This window comes from Cyrtonyx montezumae, unplaced genomic scaffold (genome assembly GCF_038088225.1).
Source record: "Cyrtonyx montezumae isolate F1298 unplaced genomic scaffold, pur_monq_1.0 scaffold_8, whole genome shotgun sequence".
Lineage (NCBI taxonomy): Eukaryota > Metazoa > Chordata > Aves > Galliformes > Odontophoridae > Cyrtonyx > Cyrtonyx montezumae.
Window position 1 is genome coordinate 35,207,319 of NW_027072089.1, and position 17,020 is coordinate 35,224,338.

Consider the following 17,020-nt stretch of genomic DNA (forward strand, 5'->3'; position numbering starts at 1 on the left):
CAGGCTAGCAGCAACTCACAAAGGATGCTCTCAGAGAATGAGCCTTCTGTTTATATATACACATGAAGGAAAAGTGATAGAGACTCCTGAAACAGAAGAGTAACTGTCCAAGGAAAGATATGGTGGTAACTTTTATCTACCCACCAGTCACCCCCCCCACCCTTTCCAGGCTGAGGACCCATTCTAGATTGTGTTGTTAATTGAGTTTCCCCATTTTTTAAACTGATAGAAGACTTCACAAATGCCAGAATGGCCATGAGAGCCACCATCAAGGGCAACTCATCGATGGCTTCCAACTATAAATTCCCTCCTGGCCCCTGTCTCCCTTCACATCAGCAGCTACAGCCCAAATAAAGGGTCCTCATTTTGACTACAGATCCCATGCTGGCTCCCATCTCTTAAAGAGCATCCTGCTATTAAGGTGGGAGACCTCTTAATTTCCTCCTTTACTGCAGCAATGGAGGGTACCACTGCAGACTCAGGAGCAAAACAAGCATGTAGCCAACCAATGCGTGGTTTGTTGAAATGTCAAAGGCTGAGATACAGGACCAGACGCATATCCAGAGGGATATCAGTACTTATACAGAGAAGATGAAAATTGCTATAATTGTTCTGAAGATGCCATCATTCTCACAAAGTAACTTCTCACAGATGTCCATATTTTTCACTATTTTCTTACATACCTGCTCTCTGCTTTACAAAATTGGCCAGCCAGTCTCTGCCTTCTCCTACTGCATTGCCAAAGCATTGCAGCTGCCTTCCAGCCTATTAAAGCTAGAAACAAATATATTTCATTGAGATATCTGCCTTTGAGGGGATGGGGGAACAGCAAAACTATTCTCTCTTACTGTCATTCAGTCTCCATTTAAGGTGTCTGCTAAACCAGTAACCAACATTGGTGAATGGTTTTGGCATTTTCCTATTGGTGGATGAGCCTATTTGCTTGTTTGGACACTTTGCATTGACTTGCTTCAGACTGAGTAGAATTAAAGGCTTTTTATCATTTCTTTGACAGTGGAGGGATTTATAATAGCTTACTTGGGTATGTAAGTAGAAAGGGGGAGGGTGTAAACTTTAGCATAACTATTTTAGCATTTTTGTTTGGATTAGGAGTGCAAAGAGAATTTACCTCTGGTGAGGCAGAGCTGGATTTCACAAAGGGCATTTGTTTCTTTTTCTGATTGATATGAATGTAAACCTTGGTAATACAGAACAGCATCCAGTCTCTTCTGCTAATGAGCACTCAGCCCATTTAGCCAACGAGCGATGTGAAGGTGGACAAAGTATATATCTATGTAAGGATAGACATCAGGTCTTCAGCACTGGATGACTCTAGAGATCCACTCCTGTTATTTCACACTACTTGTTTTTGCTGACATGATATTGGATGGCTAAGTATCTTTCAGCATCCCAGTTTTCATGACTTCTAACTGGGGATGTAAAAGCAAGTTGTGTTTGATAGAGTAGGGAACATGAAGAGCTACACCAGTGCTGGATAATTCTGGAAGATAAATATACACAACAAGTTGCAAAAGAGCAAGTAGTAAGCCACAATAATATATGGGAGCCAGGAAAGCTGTGCACTTGTTTGTTTTTCTATCTGTTTGTTAAAGAAGGGGAAGGAGAAATAAAGAGAACAGAAGGGAAGCAAAGCAGGATGAAAGTGCTGTTAAACTCCCTGCTCCATCTGCTGGGCCAGCCCAGAATTGCTTGTCACGTTCTTCAAAACAGTTGCACTGTAGTCATTTTCTACTGGCTTGTTACCCACCTACCTTTCTCCAATGCTTTTTTGGTTTTTTTTTTTTCATTAGTATTATTTTTGTAATTGCATCTGAGCTTTGATTTCTCTCTGTTTAGTGTTTTGTTATCAAATGATTAAAATAAACTGACCAGTTGGGAAGAAAAAAAATAGCTTTAGGAAGATGCTGCATTGGTTGAGTAACAATAAGCCTTGTAATAAAAGGTAGTGGTAAGTAGTAACAAGGTCCTTGTAGCTTATTTTGCATCCAGTATTCATTTCCTTTCCCTACTTAGCCCACTTTCATATCTGCCCTCTTTCTTTTCTGTTTCTTCTCTGTGATACCTAGAACAAAAAAAAAAAAATTACTTACATCTTAATATTCTTTTTTTTTTTTACCAGCAAACTAAAGTTTAGTACTACTTCCTATATTAGTTCTACTATTTTAAGGAGAACTGTCAAGCCAGCATGCAGCATATTATTAAAATGCATCGAAATGGAAGAAATGAAAGAAAGGATGATATTTCTTAATGAGATGGTTGATACTAAAGAAAAAACAGTGGTACAGCAAGATGCATCTTTTGAGGGAAAGGTTACAAAATTTTAAACTGACATTGCCAAAGAAAATTCCAGAGAGAAAATGAAGTGATATGGTGTAAGCAGTTGTTATTATCATCATTTGATACATGAGCACATTCAGAGGGTGCTCTGAGATATAAACATTAACTTATTCAGTAAAGGAAACATCCATCCATATTGCTATTGAACTGTTCAGGGCAATTGTCCTTAAACAGGATGCAAATCACTTGGTTTCCACACCTGTCCAACTTTATAATCTATCCTAATGCAAATACTATATATTGTACAACACATTGTACACATGTAGTTCTTCATAATGAAAGAAATGACAGGTTCAAAGGTATTACAATGGTATCCTATTAGAAAAGAGTTGTACAAGAGTTGTCTCTTTTCAGACAGACCACAGCAGGGATGAGAAGTAAAGGAAATCTGAGCACAGTACTTCTCTTGATTGAGATGACTCAAATTTTGCAGAAGGGAGATTACAGTGTAGGCAAAATCTTCCCTTTGAACAATCATAATGGTTGCTAAATTGTAGTATTATATTGTAGCAGCATTAGTCTCACCACCCTCACAGTAAAGAATTTCTTCCTAACATCTAGTCTAAATCTACCCTCTTCCAGTTTAAAACTCCATTTTTTTTTTATTATTGTTATTTTTATTTTTAGATGCTGTATTCTTATTTAGGTATACAAGATTTCCACCATTTCTATCAGCACAAGGTCCAGGTTGGGATCTGCTGGATTTACTTCTGGGGTTCCAGCCTCTTTGAGGAAGTTACTACATTTCTGGCATGATCCATTGGTAACAGCAGCCAGTTTCTGCTCTTAACAACAGAGCTCTAAAATGGTGGAGAAAGATGGGATTGAGAAGTGCCGTAATTCTGTTTCCTAGTGCTAAGTTTTCCTGAAGGGGAGAACAGAAAATCTGGAGTGCAATGGAGGTGAGGCCTAAAATGTAACAGCTTGTCTGGTGTTAAGGCGTCCTTAACTAAGGGGAAAGTTCTTTGCCTAAGCATATCCAGGAACCAGTGTTGGTCTCTGGAAAATTGCAGTGAGGTTAGGCTGGTGATGGCATGCCACGGTGGGAGATCAGGGCCAGCTGTTGTTAGCAGATGCAGCAGCCACTGTTGTCCCATCCATGCATAGAACATTACTTATGCTTTCCAAAGTGAGAGTCAGAGAGCTGCAGAAGAGGGACTGATGATTAAAAATAGTTTCTAGGCATAAGATAGTCGTGCCAGGTCAACACTGATGCTGGACTTTCAGTTTCTAGACTCTCCTTGTAGGATCCATGTGATGACAGCTGGCATTTCTCTCTAAAAAGAGCTACTACTCATGGCAAGAACAGTAAAGTCTTAATTCAGTTGAAGTCAACAGCAAAATTCCCAGTTACCCCGAGAAAACCAGGCTTACCCTTTGGCCCTGGGGAACTTCAGAGCTGTTACGCAGCATGTAATGAATTATATAAAAACACTAAGACAAATATGCAGGCATGTAGAATGAACACCATTTTTGTTTTATAGAAACAGGAAACACTAGCAAAGTCCGGTGTCTGCTCTAGAACACAGCATACAAGCACCAATCGAAGAAGTTTACCAGTAGGTGGTGATATTTAATTATTTATTAGTAATATTCTAGCACCATGAGCAGCTGTACTTGCTGTCATGGCATCTTCAGGCTCCATTGTGCCAGCCTGCACTGCTCTATGAACCACTACTATGCTGCAGTGTTGCATTTTGTGCAGTTTCTTTATTTTCTATCTGCTGGTGAAAACTATTAACCCAGATCTCGCAACACACTCAAGGGGAAAAAAAAAGTCAATTGTTTTTTTAACAGGGTGTACCTCTTATTGACTTCCAGCGAATAAGGAGGCTTTAGTTAGCTGTGTACAACATCACTATTTAGAGGCAACTGCGCTCAGCAGCCTTCTGTAACTCAGTCACACCCTTCTGTGCTCCAGCACTCCCGAGTTATGAAGCCAACAGCAACCCTGAAAAAAAAGCAATTAAACTCAGCTTGGCCTGTCAATTACTGTCTACTTAAACACCATGTGTGGCTCATGACTAATGAAAACCATAGAGCTGCAATGTAAGAGATGAAGCTGGTTGGATGGGTAGCGAGTTGTTTCCAAGCAGCTGTACAAAGAGTAAGCCAGGAAGCTTTCTTAGGCTTCAGGAATCATAGCATTTCCTCTCCAGAAGTGAATCTGGGCCTGTTTGCTTCATGGAGCCCATGATCAAAATTACGTCACAGACTGGAACAGAGGTGACAGACAGGGGTGCTCCTGGGAGCCACTGTGCACAGTGGGCAGATGTTAAAATGATTTCCATTTTCCTTTAACTACCATCAAATGCACCATTGTTTTCCTCTGGTCCTGAAAGCTGAACAACCGAAACAGGCATAAGCAGTGCTTTATTTGTGTTGGTGTCATTGGCCCGAGAGGGGCAAAATAGTGATTCATCAAGGGTAAGGGGATTTATCAACTTAATGGTCTCTTAAATAGAAAAGAGGGAGGACATTTAATTCTCCTGAGGAAAAAAAAAAAAAGAATAAAAGCAATTATTTAAAGTAGGCTGCAAAACATTTGCTTCACTGCCTGCCTCAGTTTGACACAAGACCAAGTAGTTCCAAGTATGAGGCAGCTCAATGCCTTCAGTGCAATACTTGACACGACAGACCCTGGCTTACTGTTTTGTCACATGGCTGTAGGGACCTCAAAAAGATCTGATAAAAGAGTGAGGCTGAAAAAGGAGTAAAACCTAAGAGTTTTTCTCAGGAACATATTAGACCCCAAATGTCTGGTGAGGCGTCGCTACGTGCTACTGATCTACTTCCTTGTTGGCTCAGTGTCAGGTGCTAGGGGAAAGCCAAAGTTTGAACATTCACTGTACGGGAAAAAAGTTTAATCTTCTGCGGGTAAAATAGCGTCATGATAGAAATAACATGGCTGTACCCTTTTTTTTCCAGTGGTCATCCAACAACTCTCATTATGGTACTTGTTTGTTTCAAATAAGAAGCAGCATAGCTTCCATTAGTTTTTCCTTAAATTTTCTTGAAGACTTCAGACAAAACAGAAGAGGAAATTTCCATTTAATGATTATTACACTTGTCTTGGATTATCCTTTTACCCTTTATGGGCACCAGAAGTGCTCTTCTAATCCCCATGGCCTGACAAGGGAGAAGCCAGACATAATCTCTACCAAATAGGAGCATGTCCAGGAATGCGCCTAGTCCTGACCTTTGGGCAGCTGGAATGTCCCCAGCAGTTACTTCAGGCCTGGATGATCTCCAGCCCTGAGCTAGCAGACTTTTTGCTCCAGTCTCTCTTTGCACTTTGTAGTAGGTCTCGCACTGTACCCAGTCCTCTTTCCCACTCAAGTCTTCTTGACTCCTTTCCTTCCTTCTGCCATCTAGGGCATTTTTCTTTTGAGTTAGCAAGATGTGTCCCTCACATTGTTCTCCAAGCAACCATTGGCTGTTCTGGAAGTGGCTTCAGGTGAGGAATATGCTTCCACAGCACACGGAACAGTGGGGATGTGTTCTGGAAGGTGTCCTTATTAGTGGTTACACTGAAGGATGAATAGCCAGGAAATTATCATAGCTACTGTGATTCTTTATTCATGTTTTGTAGCATTTTGTACACACGTACCTCATGTTCCTGCTGAAACACATTCTGCTGCTTGCTGCTGCTCTACTAAAAGTAATGCAATTCGTGGCTTTGCTCCCATGCAGATCTGTTTTGGGGATCTTCTCCTGGATCTCTCTGTGCTAAGCCTTTTGAATGCACTTCCCCCCTTAACAAATTAAGTCATACCTGAGGGACAATTTAATCAACTCTTCAATAGAGTGCCCCATCCTGTCACTTGGGAAGGTTCTGTTGCCAAGGTGCTGGAGACTGGCATATATACTGTTCAGACACAAAGGGTACATCTTGGTTTATAGTCTTTTCAATTCATAATGATAGAAGTGAGCGAGGGAAAGGCTTGAAGCTTGGGAGCTATGAAATTGAAAGGATTTTGAGTTTTAAACAGGAAAGGTATGGAATCAGGGAGTAAGAAGTGTGCAAATAGGATTCAGAGCAGTATGCAACATGAGTAGATGAAATTCCTGGGCAATTTTTTTTTATTTGAGTAGTGGAACAACTCCAGGATTCGTGATAACTGATTAAAACAAATATCAGAGCAAAAGTGGCTGGATAGATGGTGCCCAGATGGAGCTTTTCAATTCTCCCTTCCATTCCCATCTGGAGAGAATGGGTGAGCAGCTGGGTGGTGCTGAGCTGCCTGCCCGAGTTAAACCACAACAGTCCTTTTTGATGCTCAATGTGGGGCATGAAGGGTTTGAGATAGCAGCAGATTTGATTGGAGTGTGGAGTGTATTAGATCAAATTTACAGATACTTGAGCACATTAGCTGCTAACAGGCACACTCGCATGCTTGACGTGGGGCTTGCTTGCCTTACTGAATGTTAGAGACCAGTGCTTGTTAGTGACTGATTTGGCTTCTGCCATGTCCTCTGCCCCTTATCGTGTTGCTTTTCTGTTCCTGGGAACATTTTGATAACAGCCAAGGCCATAAGCCTGGGCTGGCAGATGGCAGGGTCATCACTGCTGTCCCTGTGCTGCCCTGGACAGGCTGGGACTCCAGACTAAGCTCATCTCAGAGGAACTGTGACCTGTAGATGAGCCCACATGGGAGCATGTATACCCCAAAGCATCTGTGGTCATGGATAAGTCCACTCTGAAGCAAGCACACCTCAAATTGTCTGTGGCCATGGAGAAATTCATGCTGCAGCAGGTACACACCTTGCAAAATCCATATGATGTCTGGGGATAAGGCCAAACCAGAATACCTTGAAGCATCTGTGACCGTGGATAAAACCACAACACAGCAGGTGTCCAAAAGTACTGTGGCCAGTGGAAAAGACTGTGCCAGGTACACCTTGAAGCAACCATGGCTAAGTAGATGCTTATGGGTAAGTCCATGCAGCAACAGATATACCTCTAAAGGTGTGGCCAGTAAATAAGTCCACAAAAAGACAGGTATACTTCAAAGTATCTATGGCTGTGGATAAGTCCATGACACAGTAGGATAACCTCTGAAAGAACTGTGGGTCTTTATCTCAACCCAGGAGTTCTCGCTTTCTAATTCTCTCTCCCAATCCACTAGAGCAGACAGAGCAAGTGGCTGTGCAGAAATTAGCTGCCTTCTGGGATTAAACCACAACAAATGGAGAGTTAGAAAGGTCTTAGCAATGTATGGACAAGCTATCACAGTATCACAGAATGACTGAGACTTGAAGGCACCTCAGGGTTTATCTGGCCCAACCCCCGCTCCAGCAGGGACACCCAGAGCAGAGTGCACAGGCCCATGTCCAGGTGGCTGCTGAAGATCTCCAAGGAGGAGATTCCACAGCCTCTGGGCAGCCTCTACCAGTGCTCCATCCTCTGCACAGCACAGAAGTGCTGCCTGGTGTTCTGAGGGAACTCCTGTGTTTCAATTTGTGCCTATTGCCTCTTGTCCTGGCACTGGGCACTACTGAAATGAGCCTGGATCTATCCTCTCTGCTCCCCTCATCAAATATTTACAGACATTAATGAGATAACCACAAACCTCTTCTCAAGGTTCAGCAGGCCCAGCTCAGTGCCAGCCTTTCCTCACAGGAGAGCTGCTCCAGTTTCTTGATCTGTGGCCGAACTCAATGTGGATGTTCAGAGAAAATGGCTTCATATGGATATATTAAAACAGAAAGGAGTTAATCAAAGGAAATTAAAAAAGAGGCTTCGTTGACCTGAGTGCTGAAAATTCAATGCATTCCTCAAACTTTCCTTGAAACAGGACCAGAGGCTGTATTCCAAAGCTATAAAATTGGCTGAATTGGTGCTGTACAGCTTGAGGCAAGGGCAGAAAGCAGAAGAATTAAATGCAAAGGTAAAAGGCAATTTGGAGATCCAAAGTCACTGAAAAAGAAGGAAAAAAAAAAAAGATCTGAATCTGTTTTCTTTCTTCTTGCTCCACATTACAGAAAACCTATTTCATCCTTTCTGGTAGAGAAACATGGTTAGAGGAGTAAGCCCATCGTTTTACCCACAGCCGAATCTCTCCCACTCCCTCTCACAGCAGCGCACCACAGCCAGGTCAGTCCACACAAAGGAGAAAGGAGAGAATGGGCAGGCTGGCAGCCAAGGGACAACATGAACTGCAGCCACCATTTACCCAGCCTGACTCCACTGAACATCTGTCAGCAGCAATTGAATTTATTGCTAAACTTGAACTATAGACTGTAATTGGTAAATCTGCTGGATAGATGAAAACACACCTGAGAGGCCTTCAAATTATCAACTATTACAGCTGTTTGATTACTTTGGAACCACTTCTGATGCCTGATATCAGCTCAAGGCCGTGACTGCAACTAGCCACATCAATCCAGCGAAGAGCTCTGCAGAAAGATGCCAGAGCAGAGACAAAGCAGGCTTTGTCCAGAAATGGTTAATCAATAGCTTGCTGGGTTGACCGAGTGCCATTAAATGCAGCGGTGCATCTACCGTATATAAAATGTGAGCGGTCATTCCCTGTCATTCTCAGTCACCTCTTCTGCTATAGTGGTAGTTAGTAAGTTTTCCACTTGGAAGTTTTGGGGCACTACCAGAAATGTTCATAGCATCATGGGTCTGGGGAACAGTGATAATAGTCTGTTGCAGTTTTTGGTTGCTCTTTGGGAGGAGGAGGAGGAGGTAAGGAATCTATCTGATAATGCATCTCGGTGTATATCTACTTTCAAACATACTGTGTATGTGACTCAAATGAATGTAAGCTGAAGATAATCGGATAAATGTGGCTGGATAAAAGCAGCATAACATGGGAAACTCTGTAGTTATGTCTTTTGAGAGACTTACGTTACAGTTAAATTTGTCTGTGCAGTCATTTAATAATAGTGGGTTAATTCTTTGACATAGGTGTCGATACAAATCTATGCACAAATAAGCTCATTAAAATTGTAATATGTGTGTTCTGTTTTGCTAAAGCACTGGGCTTAGTGCATTCTAATCACAGCTAATACCTGCTTTATCTACATAGCTTAATATTGACTTTAAAAGAATTTCCTGTTATCAATCTATCCTGTTTAGTTACACAGAGCAAGTTACTTGCTTCTAAGTATCTAAAGGGGAACTACGAGAAAGAAGGGGACAGACAGGCAGACTCTTCAGCAGGGTTTGTGGTGATGGGACAAGGGGAAATGGTTTCAAACTGAAAGAAGAGAGATTTAGGTTGGATGTGAGGAAAAAGTCTTTTACAGTGAGGGTGCTGAGGCACTGGCACAGGTTGCCTGGAGATGTCATGGATGCCCCAACCCTGGAGAGACTCAAGGTCAGGCTGGAAGGGGCTCTGAGCAACCTGATGAAGCTGTAGGTGTCCCTGTTCATTGCAGGGGAGTTGAACTGAATGACCTTTAAAGATCCCTTTCAAATAAGGATTCTATGATTCTATGTTATAATTTTGTACTTTTCAGCAGTCGTTTTCTTGTTTTACTATTAAAAGTTGAACAAAAACATTAAAAATACTAGCATAATAGAATGATAACCACCAAGAGCATATAAGAGGAAGAGAATTATCTGAAAGTTATTTTAACAGCCATGGTGACTTTCTGCAGGAAAGTAATTTTCTGACTGTCAGAATAAAAACGTTTAAGCATGTGCTTCATTTTAAGCATATGCTTAATGTGAGGCATGTGCTTAATGACACTCTGCCTGAAAGACTGAATCTTATGCTTAGTGAAGATCGTGGCAAATTTCCCACTGTTTTCAGTAGGATTGGGTCCAAGTGGGATATGCCAATAATAACAATCTTTCTGCGCTCGAAAAGCAATTCCCCTTGGTGTTCCAACTGACTTGTGGATATCATTATGTTTCAGACATTATTAGTGGAAAGCATTTATGGGGCAAGTATGGATCTGTGCATGTTAGATAGAGGCAACAGTGCTGCATTTAAACAGGTAAAAACATACAAACAAACTTGATCTAGGGAAAAGTGAAATAGTAGAACTGTGTTTTGTCATGCTAATTGTAGTGCAGACTGTAATTCTTTTTTGACTAACATGCACTTCACAATTGGCTTACTCTCCAGAAGGAGAAGAAATTATTTGTCAGCAGCAGCAGAAATCAAATATAAGAACTCATCCATCACCATTTTACTTACTTGGTAGTTTTGGAGAAATGGTTGTGATACACACTTGTAAGCTCAGCTTTTGTTTGTGTTTTGTAGGCGCCAAGGAGAGCCACCACTTGAGAACGGGTTCCTTCCATACCTGGGCTGTGCCTTGCAGTTTGGTGCCAACCCCCTCGAATTCCTCAGGGAAAAACAGAAGAAGTATGGCCACATTTTCACTTGCCAAGTAGCAGGGAAATATATTCATTTCCTCACTGACCCTTTTTCATATCATTCACTGATACGCCAGGGAAAACACTTGGACTGGAAAAAGTTCCATTTTGCTACCTCTGCCAAGGTACCACTTAAAAAATGGTTTTCATATCTAACATGCTGGCCAGACAGACAGTGCTTAGTTAATCCCTGTAGCATAACTATGCCTTTGAAATATAATGTTCACATTTCTGCACTTATATTTGTTTAAAACCTCAAGGGTTTTTGTTTTGTTTGTTTTTGGTTTTTTTTCTTTCCTTAATGGAAAGGAAAATTACATATATCCATATATATCCAAGAAATATATTTAGCAAAGCAGTATCCCAAATTTCTATAGTAGAAACACAATTATTAGAACCTTCTGCCAAATTATATATGTTTTGCTGAAGCTGAAACCTTCTTCAGGAGATCCTCACCACTGTGGAATACTAGTTTCTAATGCCTCAAAAAGCGATGCAACACAGTGGAAGGTCAATCAAACTTTTACTGAAGTAAGCCAACAGACTCCTTTTGATGTCAGTGGGAGCTGAATGATGCTTTATTTAACCACGTCCATTTATTTGTGAGCATCTGTCCACTTACATTTTCATTTGCCTACTTAGTTGCTTTGGTTTGCTTAGAGAATACTGGTTCTAGTATTAGTAGTCCCTATGATGCTTCCCTATGTTTAGCTATGATATTGTGTTTTGGCTTTAATTTCTGTAGTCCTTTACCATTCTTTCCTCTAGTAAGCTGTAAATTTATACTGTGGCTTTAATTTCTATTAGGCTTTATCATCAAGGTTATGACATTTATCATGCACACAATTTATTTTGTAACAGGCTTTTGGGCATGGCAGCATTGATCCAGAAGAAGGAAACACCACTGAAAATTTTCATCATACCTTCATTAGAACACTTCAGGGTAATGCCCTAGATGCCCTCATCGAAGCAATGATGGAAAATCTACAATACGTCATGCTGCAGTCAAGAACATCTAAATTTCAGCCTCACACCTGGGTGACAGAAGGACTTTATACATTCTGTTGCCAGGTGATGTTTGAATCTGGCTTTTTAACACTTTTTGGTAAAGAATTCAATCCAAATCATGATAAAAATCTATTGAAGCAGGAAACTGAGAGAGCTCGTATCTTAAATGCCCTTGAAAACTTCAAGGAGTTTGATAGGATCTTCCCAGCCCTCGTTGCAGGGCTGCCCATCCATCTATTCAAGAGTGCCCACAGTGCCCGCGAGAAGCTGGGAGAGGCTCTGCTCCACAAGAACCTCCTGAAAAGGGACAACCTCTCTGAGCTTGTCATGCTCCGCATGTTCCTGAATGACACTCTGTCAACCTTTGATGACATGGAGAAAGCGAAGACCCACGTGGCAGTGCTCTGGGCCTCACAAGCTAACACCATTCCCGCCACTTTTTGGAGCTTGTTCTACCTTCTTAAGTAAGTCCCAACATTTCTTGCTTCCAGAGGAGAAGAATGATATTTACTGTCTTTCAGAAACCAGTTCACTACTGTGGACAAATTCTGCTGGTTGGTACTTCTCCAGTATTAAGAGCTTACCAATAGTAACAAGCTGTTCTGGACTTGTGCAGAAAACCCCCTCACTTGCCTCCAACCAAGTAGTGGTGGTACCACACAGCAATTCCATAGATACTTTCCAAAAAATACTACTCCAGGGCAAAACCTCAAATCCTAGCAGCAAAAAGTAGAATGTAATAATCTTTGTAAAAAAAAGATTTGGAGTATGTCTATATGATATAACATTAAATGTGCTGGTTGCAGTCAGAATACTAATTGTACTGAAGGCTCTCCCAGTATAATCAAATCTTTTTAGATATGTCTAGAGCAGGCAAAACGAGCTTTAACTTCATTATTGTTTTAAAAAATACTTAGTGGAAAATACTTCATATGTTGATAGATCCTACTGAGGTTACAGTAGTTATGCAGCAATACCAACTTAGCACCTCCCTGATGCTTTCTTCACCCTCGTTGCAGCAGTGCTTTTGCATTTGAGGATAAACCCATTGTGGCAGCATGAAGAGTGACACCAAAAATCTTGTACTAACAATGCACGATGTTTTAGACCTGAGATATGTCTGAATTCAGTGAGAGGAGGATGGGCATCCAAACCCCAAGTGGTTCAGGATTCTTATGTCTCAGTTCCTAAACTTCCAGATTAGACTTTCCAATACAGTATTTTCCTAAGTTCAGATAGCTGCAGGGTAAACAGCTTCTGCTGAGCTTGTTTGAGAGAGGAGTGCACAGTTCAGATAAAACAATGAAATGTCCATTTTGGAGTGAACCTAAACTCGCATAATCGACCCTTGCATGACTAACTCTTGGGTGAATATCTAAATTTCTGTCTTGTGCTTTCATATCTACCCACCAATGCTAATATCTGAAGCTTTTTTGGTACTTTTCATTCCATGAATGCACTGGCTTAAATCTCCTGGCTTTGGAGTCTTTCAATGCCCACACTGATTATGCATTCATAACAACGATGTTGTTGCATTCTGTGTTGTTATCTATACATATTTCACCATAGCTTATATATATTCTATGTCTGTAAGAAAGTCTAGACAGTAGAGGACACTATGTGGACTTTAATATTAAAAATGTTCTTTTCAGTTAGACATAATATATTGCCATAGAATAGAATATCATCTAGGAAAGTGATGTTACAACATGGATCTATGATCCCCTTCCTAAATCTTGTAGTTGCTATGGGGCTCTTTCCTAATTTATGACTGATTGCTTCTGATTTCTTATTCTTGGTATTGCTTTTTAGTGACATCACCATTTATTGCCTATGTTACGCACGTTAGTTCTGTCCCATTGTTATTGGGGACAGAATCAAATAGTGTTCTTTTCCTTTTTTGCAGCTGTTGCTTCTTTGCCAAGACATCAAACAGTGTAATGGCATAAGCAGATTTTGCTGCAACATTGTCATGTTAGAAATTTTTTCAACTAACAAACTACGTTTTAGTCCGGAAGGAGTGGCAAAACTTGTTCTTAACTATTCTTAAGAATATGTTAGATTTCTTCTCTTTTAATTTTAGGAATCCAGAAGCAATGAGAGCTGCTACCAAAGAAGTGCAAAGTACTTTGGAAAGTGCTGGAGAGAAGATCAGCTTAGATGGCAAATATATTTCACTGAACCGAAAACAGCTGGATAATATGCCAGTGCTAGGTATAACTATTTCATTCAGGAATGCCAGAAATCACCCCACAATTTTCAAAATCTTCTATTAGTTACCAAATGAATGCTTGCTATGGCATTACTATTAACCAGAAAAAAACAATAACAACAACAACAACCCAGAAACAAACATCTGTATGTTCCTTATCAATAGCTACCACTATCATTCTTCCTAGAGTCAGAATTGGTCCTGAGAATATTAATTCACATGAATAACACTTTATCATTGTAAAGGGATGTCCAAATACTGCTGCACGACTACATAGCATTGGACATCCATGGGTAATCCAGAACAATACTTTGTTTACTTAAGATCAAATAAAAAACTGTGTTGCCAAATTTTATATCCCATTACAGAAAGTTAGGTTATCAGTTTTGTCCTTGCCTCATTGTAAAAGCATGTTTCACTTTCAAATATTATGCTGCATCAGCTATAAATATTTTTCTATGGGAAAGAAGATTATGTTCTCAGTCTAATCCGCAGAAAGGATAATAATGCCAACACAAAATGAGGAAGATACTTTCTTGGGCATTTATAAAGTTTTGTTAAATTATTTCGCATAGTACGGCCTGATGGTGGATTTGAATAGTTCAAAATACATCAGCTCCCCCGTGGACATATACATACTGTTTCTATGGTAACCATTTCTTTTCCTCTTCCTATAGATAGTATCATCAAGGAGGCAATGAGGCTATCAAGTGCATCCATGACTTTCCGAGTTGCTAAGGAGGATTTCACTTTGCATTTAGAGAACAGTCTTTACAACATTCGCAAGGACGATATCGTAGCTCTTTATCCTCAACTGCTGCATTTTGATCCAGAAATATACACTGATCCTTTGGTAAGTATTTCCCATAGTGCATTAAATTCTGAGCTCTAGCAGAAGCTAACAGCCATTTAATAGATCGTTTATCAGGAGCGCCCCGCAGATGATTCACTGTAACACTCCAGCCTGTTCATAATGCATGGATACTCAGTGATGGGCAAGAGGAAAAGTAAAGCCAGTGCAAGCACTGTCTGTTTGAAAAATGTGATCTGATATAACCAAAAAATGGTCTGGAAACACAAGAAAGCCTTCTACTTGTTGCTTTCCTTGGTGAGGAAAAGGTCAGCACTGTGGGGAGTTCAAAGGAAGACAAGGATAGTATTTTCCCAAAGATATGGAATGATCGGTGTTCGAATCCTGATGACTTAACTATGATGCAACTTGTAATGCTCATTTTAAGGAGTCAGAAAAGCAAAATGGTCAGAAAGATTCCCTAGCTCAACTCCAGCAAAGATCTTGAGATTACGTTGTCCCACAGTCCAGAATTTCTCTGGGGCCACACATTCCAAAAAGCAGAAAAACCATCCTGTACAACACTGCCAGAGGCAATTCCCTCCCAGCCTGCATTTTGTGTCTTCATAGCATTACCCAGCCCTTGGAGGTATTCAGATCTCAAGTAACTCTTCTGTGGGTTTTATTACAGACATTCAAATATGATCGCTATCTGAATGAGAATAAAGAAGAGAAGACTGACTTCTATCGCAACGGCCGCAAGTTAAAATATTATTATATGCCGTTTGGTGCAGGAATAGCAAAATGCCCTGGCAGGTTATTTGCTGTGCATGAAATTAAACAATTTTTGGTTTTATTATTTTCATATTTTGAGATAGATCTTGTTGACAGTAACGTGCAGTGTCCTTCTTTAGATCAATCCCGTGCAGGACTGGGTATTTTGCAACCATCCAATGACATTGATTTCAGGTACAGACTAAAAGGTCTACGAGTATAGACTTTTTAAATCTATAAAATATGTACAGTATAAATACACTATGTAACCTATACTTTGTATATATATATATAATACATATTTGCAAATGAAACATTACAAATCTCAGTGGAAAAATCTATAGGAAGATGCTACTTCATCAGCCTAACAGAAAATATATTATAATAGCAACAGACAGTGAGTTTAATGCACGATGTCAATACAAAAGTTTCCCCTTGGCCAGCCATTCTAAAATGCAACTTGTGGTTTTGAACTGTGTGTATACAGTAGTTTTTGGTTTTGTTTTGTTTTTTTGCCAGCAAATTCTTTTTCAGAGTTATATAATCAGAAGTTTACCGGGTTGTTCAATACTGTACAAATTCAACAAGAATAAGTTAAAACTTGTTTTTTTTTATAACTGAAATGTTGGGAGTGGAAGGTTCTCCCCAGGGTTGAAGTAAATTTTTTATTGTGTAAAGACAGAGGAAGGGAAGAGTTTCCTGGTAAAGTACCTTTATGTTTTCATGAAGAACTAAAAAAAGACTTGGATAAACCCTATAATTCTTTTCACGTTCTAGTGAAATTGCAAAACTTGTATTATATTCACTGTAGTATATTTCTTTTCAGAAAGTTGTAAATATATTACAATAAATGATATTATGTACCAAGAGCCTCTCTAGATTGTTCGTTGTTTTAATATTTAATATTCTCAAAGTTTTATGAACTCATCTCAGAGCCACTTTTAGGCTAGGCACCTCAAACAATGGAATCATACAATATCTCAAGTTAAGGAAGGGGCCCATAAGGATTATAGAATCATAGAATTGCCTGGGTTGAAGAGGACCTCAAATATCATCTAGTTTCAACCTCCCTGCCATGGGCATGGTCACCATCCAATAGACCAGGCTGCCCAGAGCCACATCCAGCCTTGCCTTGAGTGCCTTCAGGGATGTGGCATCCACAACCTCTCTGGGCAACCTGTTCCAATGAGCCACCACCCTCTGAATGAAAAACTTCCTCCTAACATCTAACCTAAATCTCCTGTCTTAGTTTAAAACCATTACCCTTTGTCCTATCACTATCAACCAGTTTAAACAGTTGCTCCCCCCATCCTGTTTACATGCTCCTTTCAAGTACTGGAAGACCACAATGAGGTGTTCCTGTAACCTTCTCTTCTCCAAGCTAAACAAGCCCAGTTCCCTCAACCTTCCCTCATAGGACAAATGCTCCAGTCCTCTCATCATTTTAGTGTCCCTCCTCTGGACCTGTTCTAAGAGCTCTGTGTCTTTTTTGAGATGCAGGCCCCTGGCCTGGACACAGTACTCCAGATGGTGCCTCACA

General features: G+C 40.4%; 1 protein-coding gene across 1 annotated transcript; it reads left to right on the forward strand.

Annotated features, from left to right (window-relative positions):
* Positions 1 to 8,883: 8,883 nt before the first annotated feature.
* LOC136058476 (cytochrome P450 7A1) lies at positions 8,884 to 16,334 on the forward strand. The gene is made up of 6 exons (XM_065751932.1): positions 8,884 to 9,052; positions 10,581 to 10,821; positions 11,558 to 12,168; positions 13,788 to 13,918; positions 14,594 to 14,769; positions 15,398 to 16,334. The coding sequence occupies exons 1-6, from the start codon at positions 8,970 to 8,972 to the stop codon at positions 15,701 to 15,703; spliced, it is 1,548 nt and encodes a 515-aa protein (XP_065608004.1). The 5' UTR covers positions 8,884 to 8,969; the 3' UTR covers positions 15,704 to 16,334.
* The last annotated feature ends 686 nt before the right edge of the window (positions 16,335 to 17,020 follow it).

Excerpts from the sequence above, each read along its gene's own strand:
- LOC136058476 (XM_065751932.1), top strand. The coding sequence starts at position 8,970 with ATGTTCATAGCATCATGGGTCTGGGGAACAGTGATAATAGTCTGTTGC. Across the intron at positions 9,053-10,580 it reads TTTGGGAGGAGGAGGAGGAG|GCGCCAAGGAGAGCCACCAC; the intron begins GTAAGGAATCTA and ends TGTGTTTTGTAG. Across the intron at positions 14,770-15,397 it reads AAATATACACTGATCCTTTG|ACATTCAAATATGATCGCTA; the intron begins GTAAGTATTTCC and ends GTTTTATTACAG.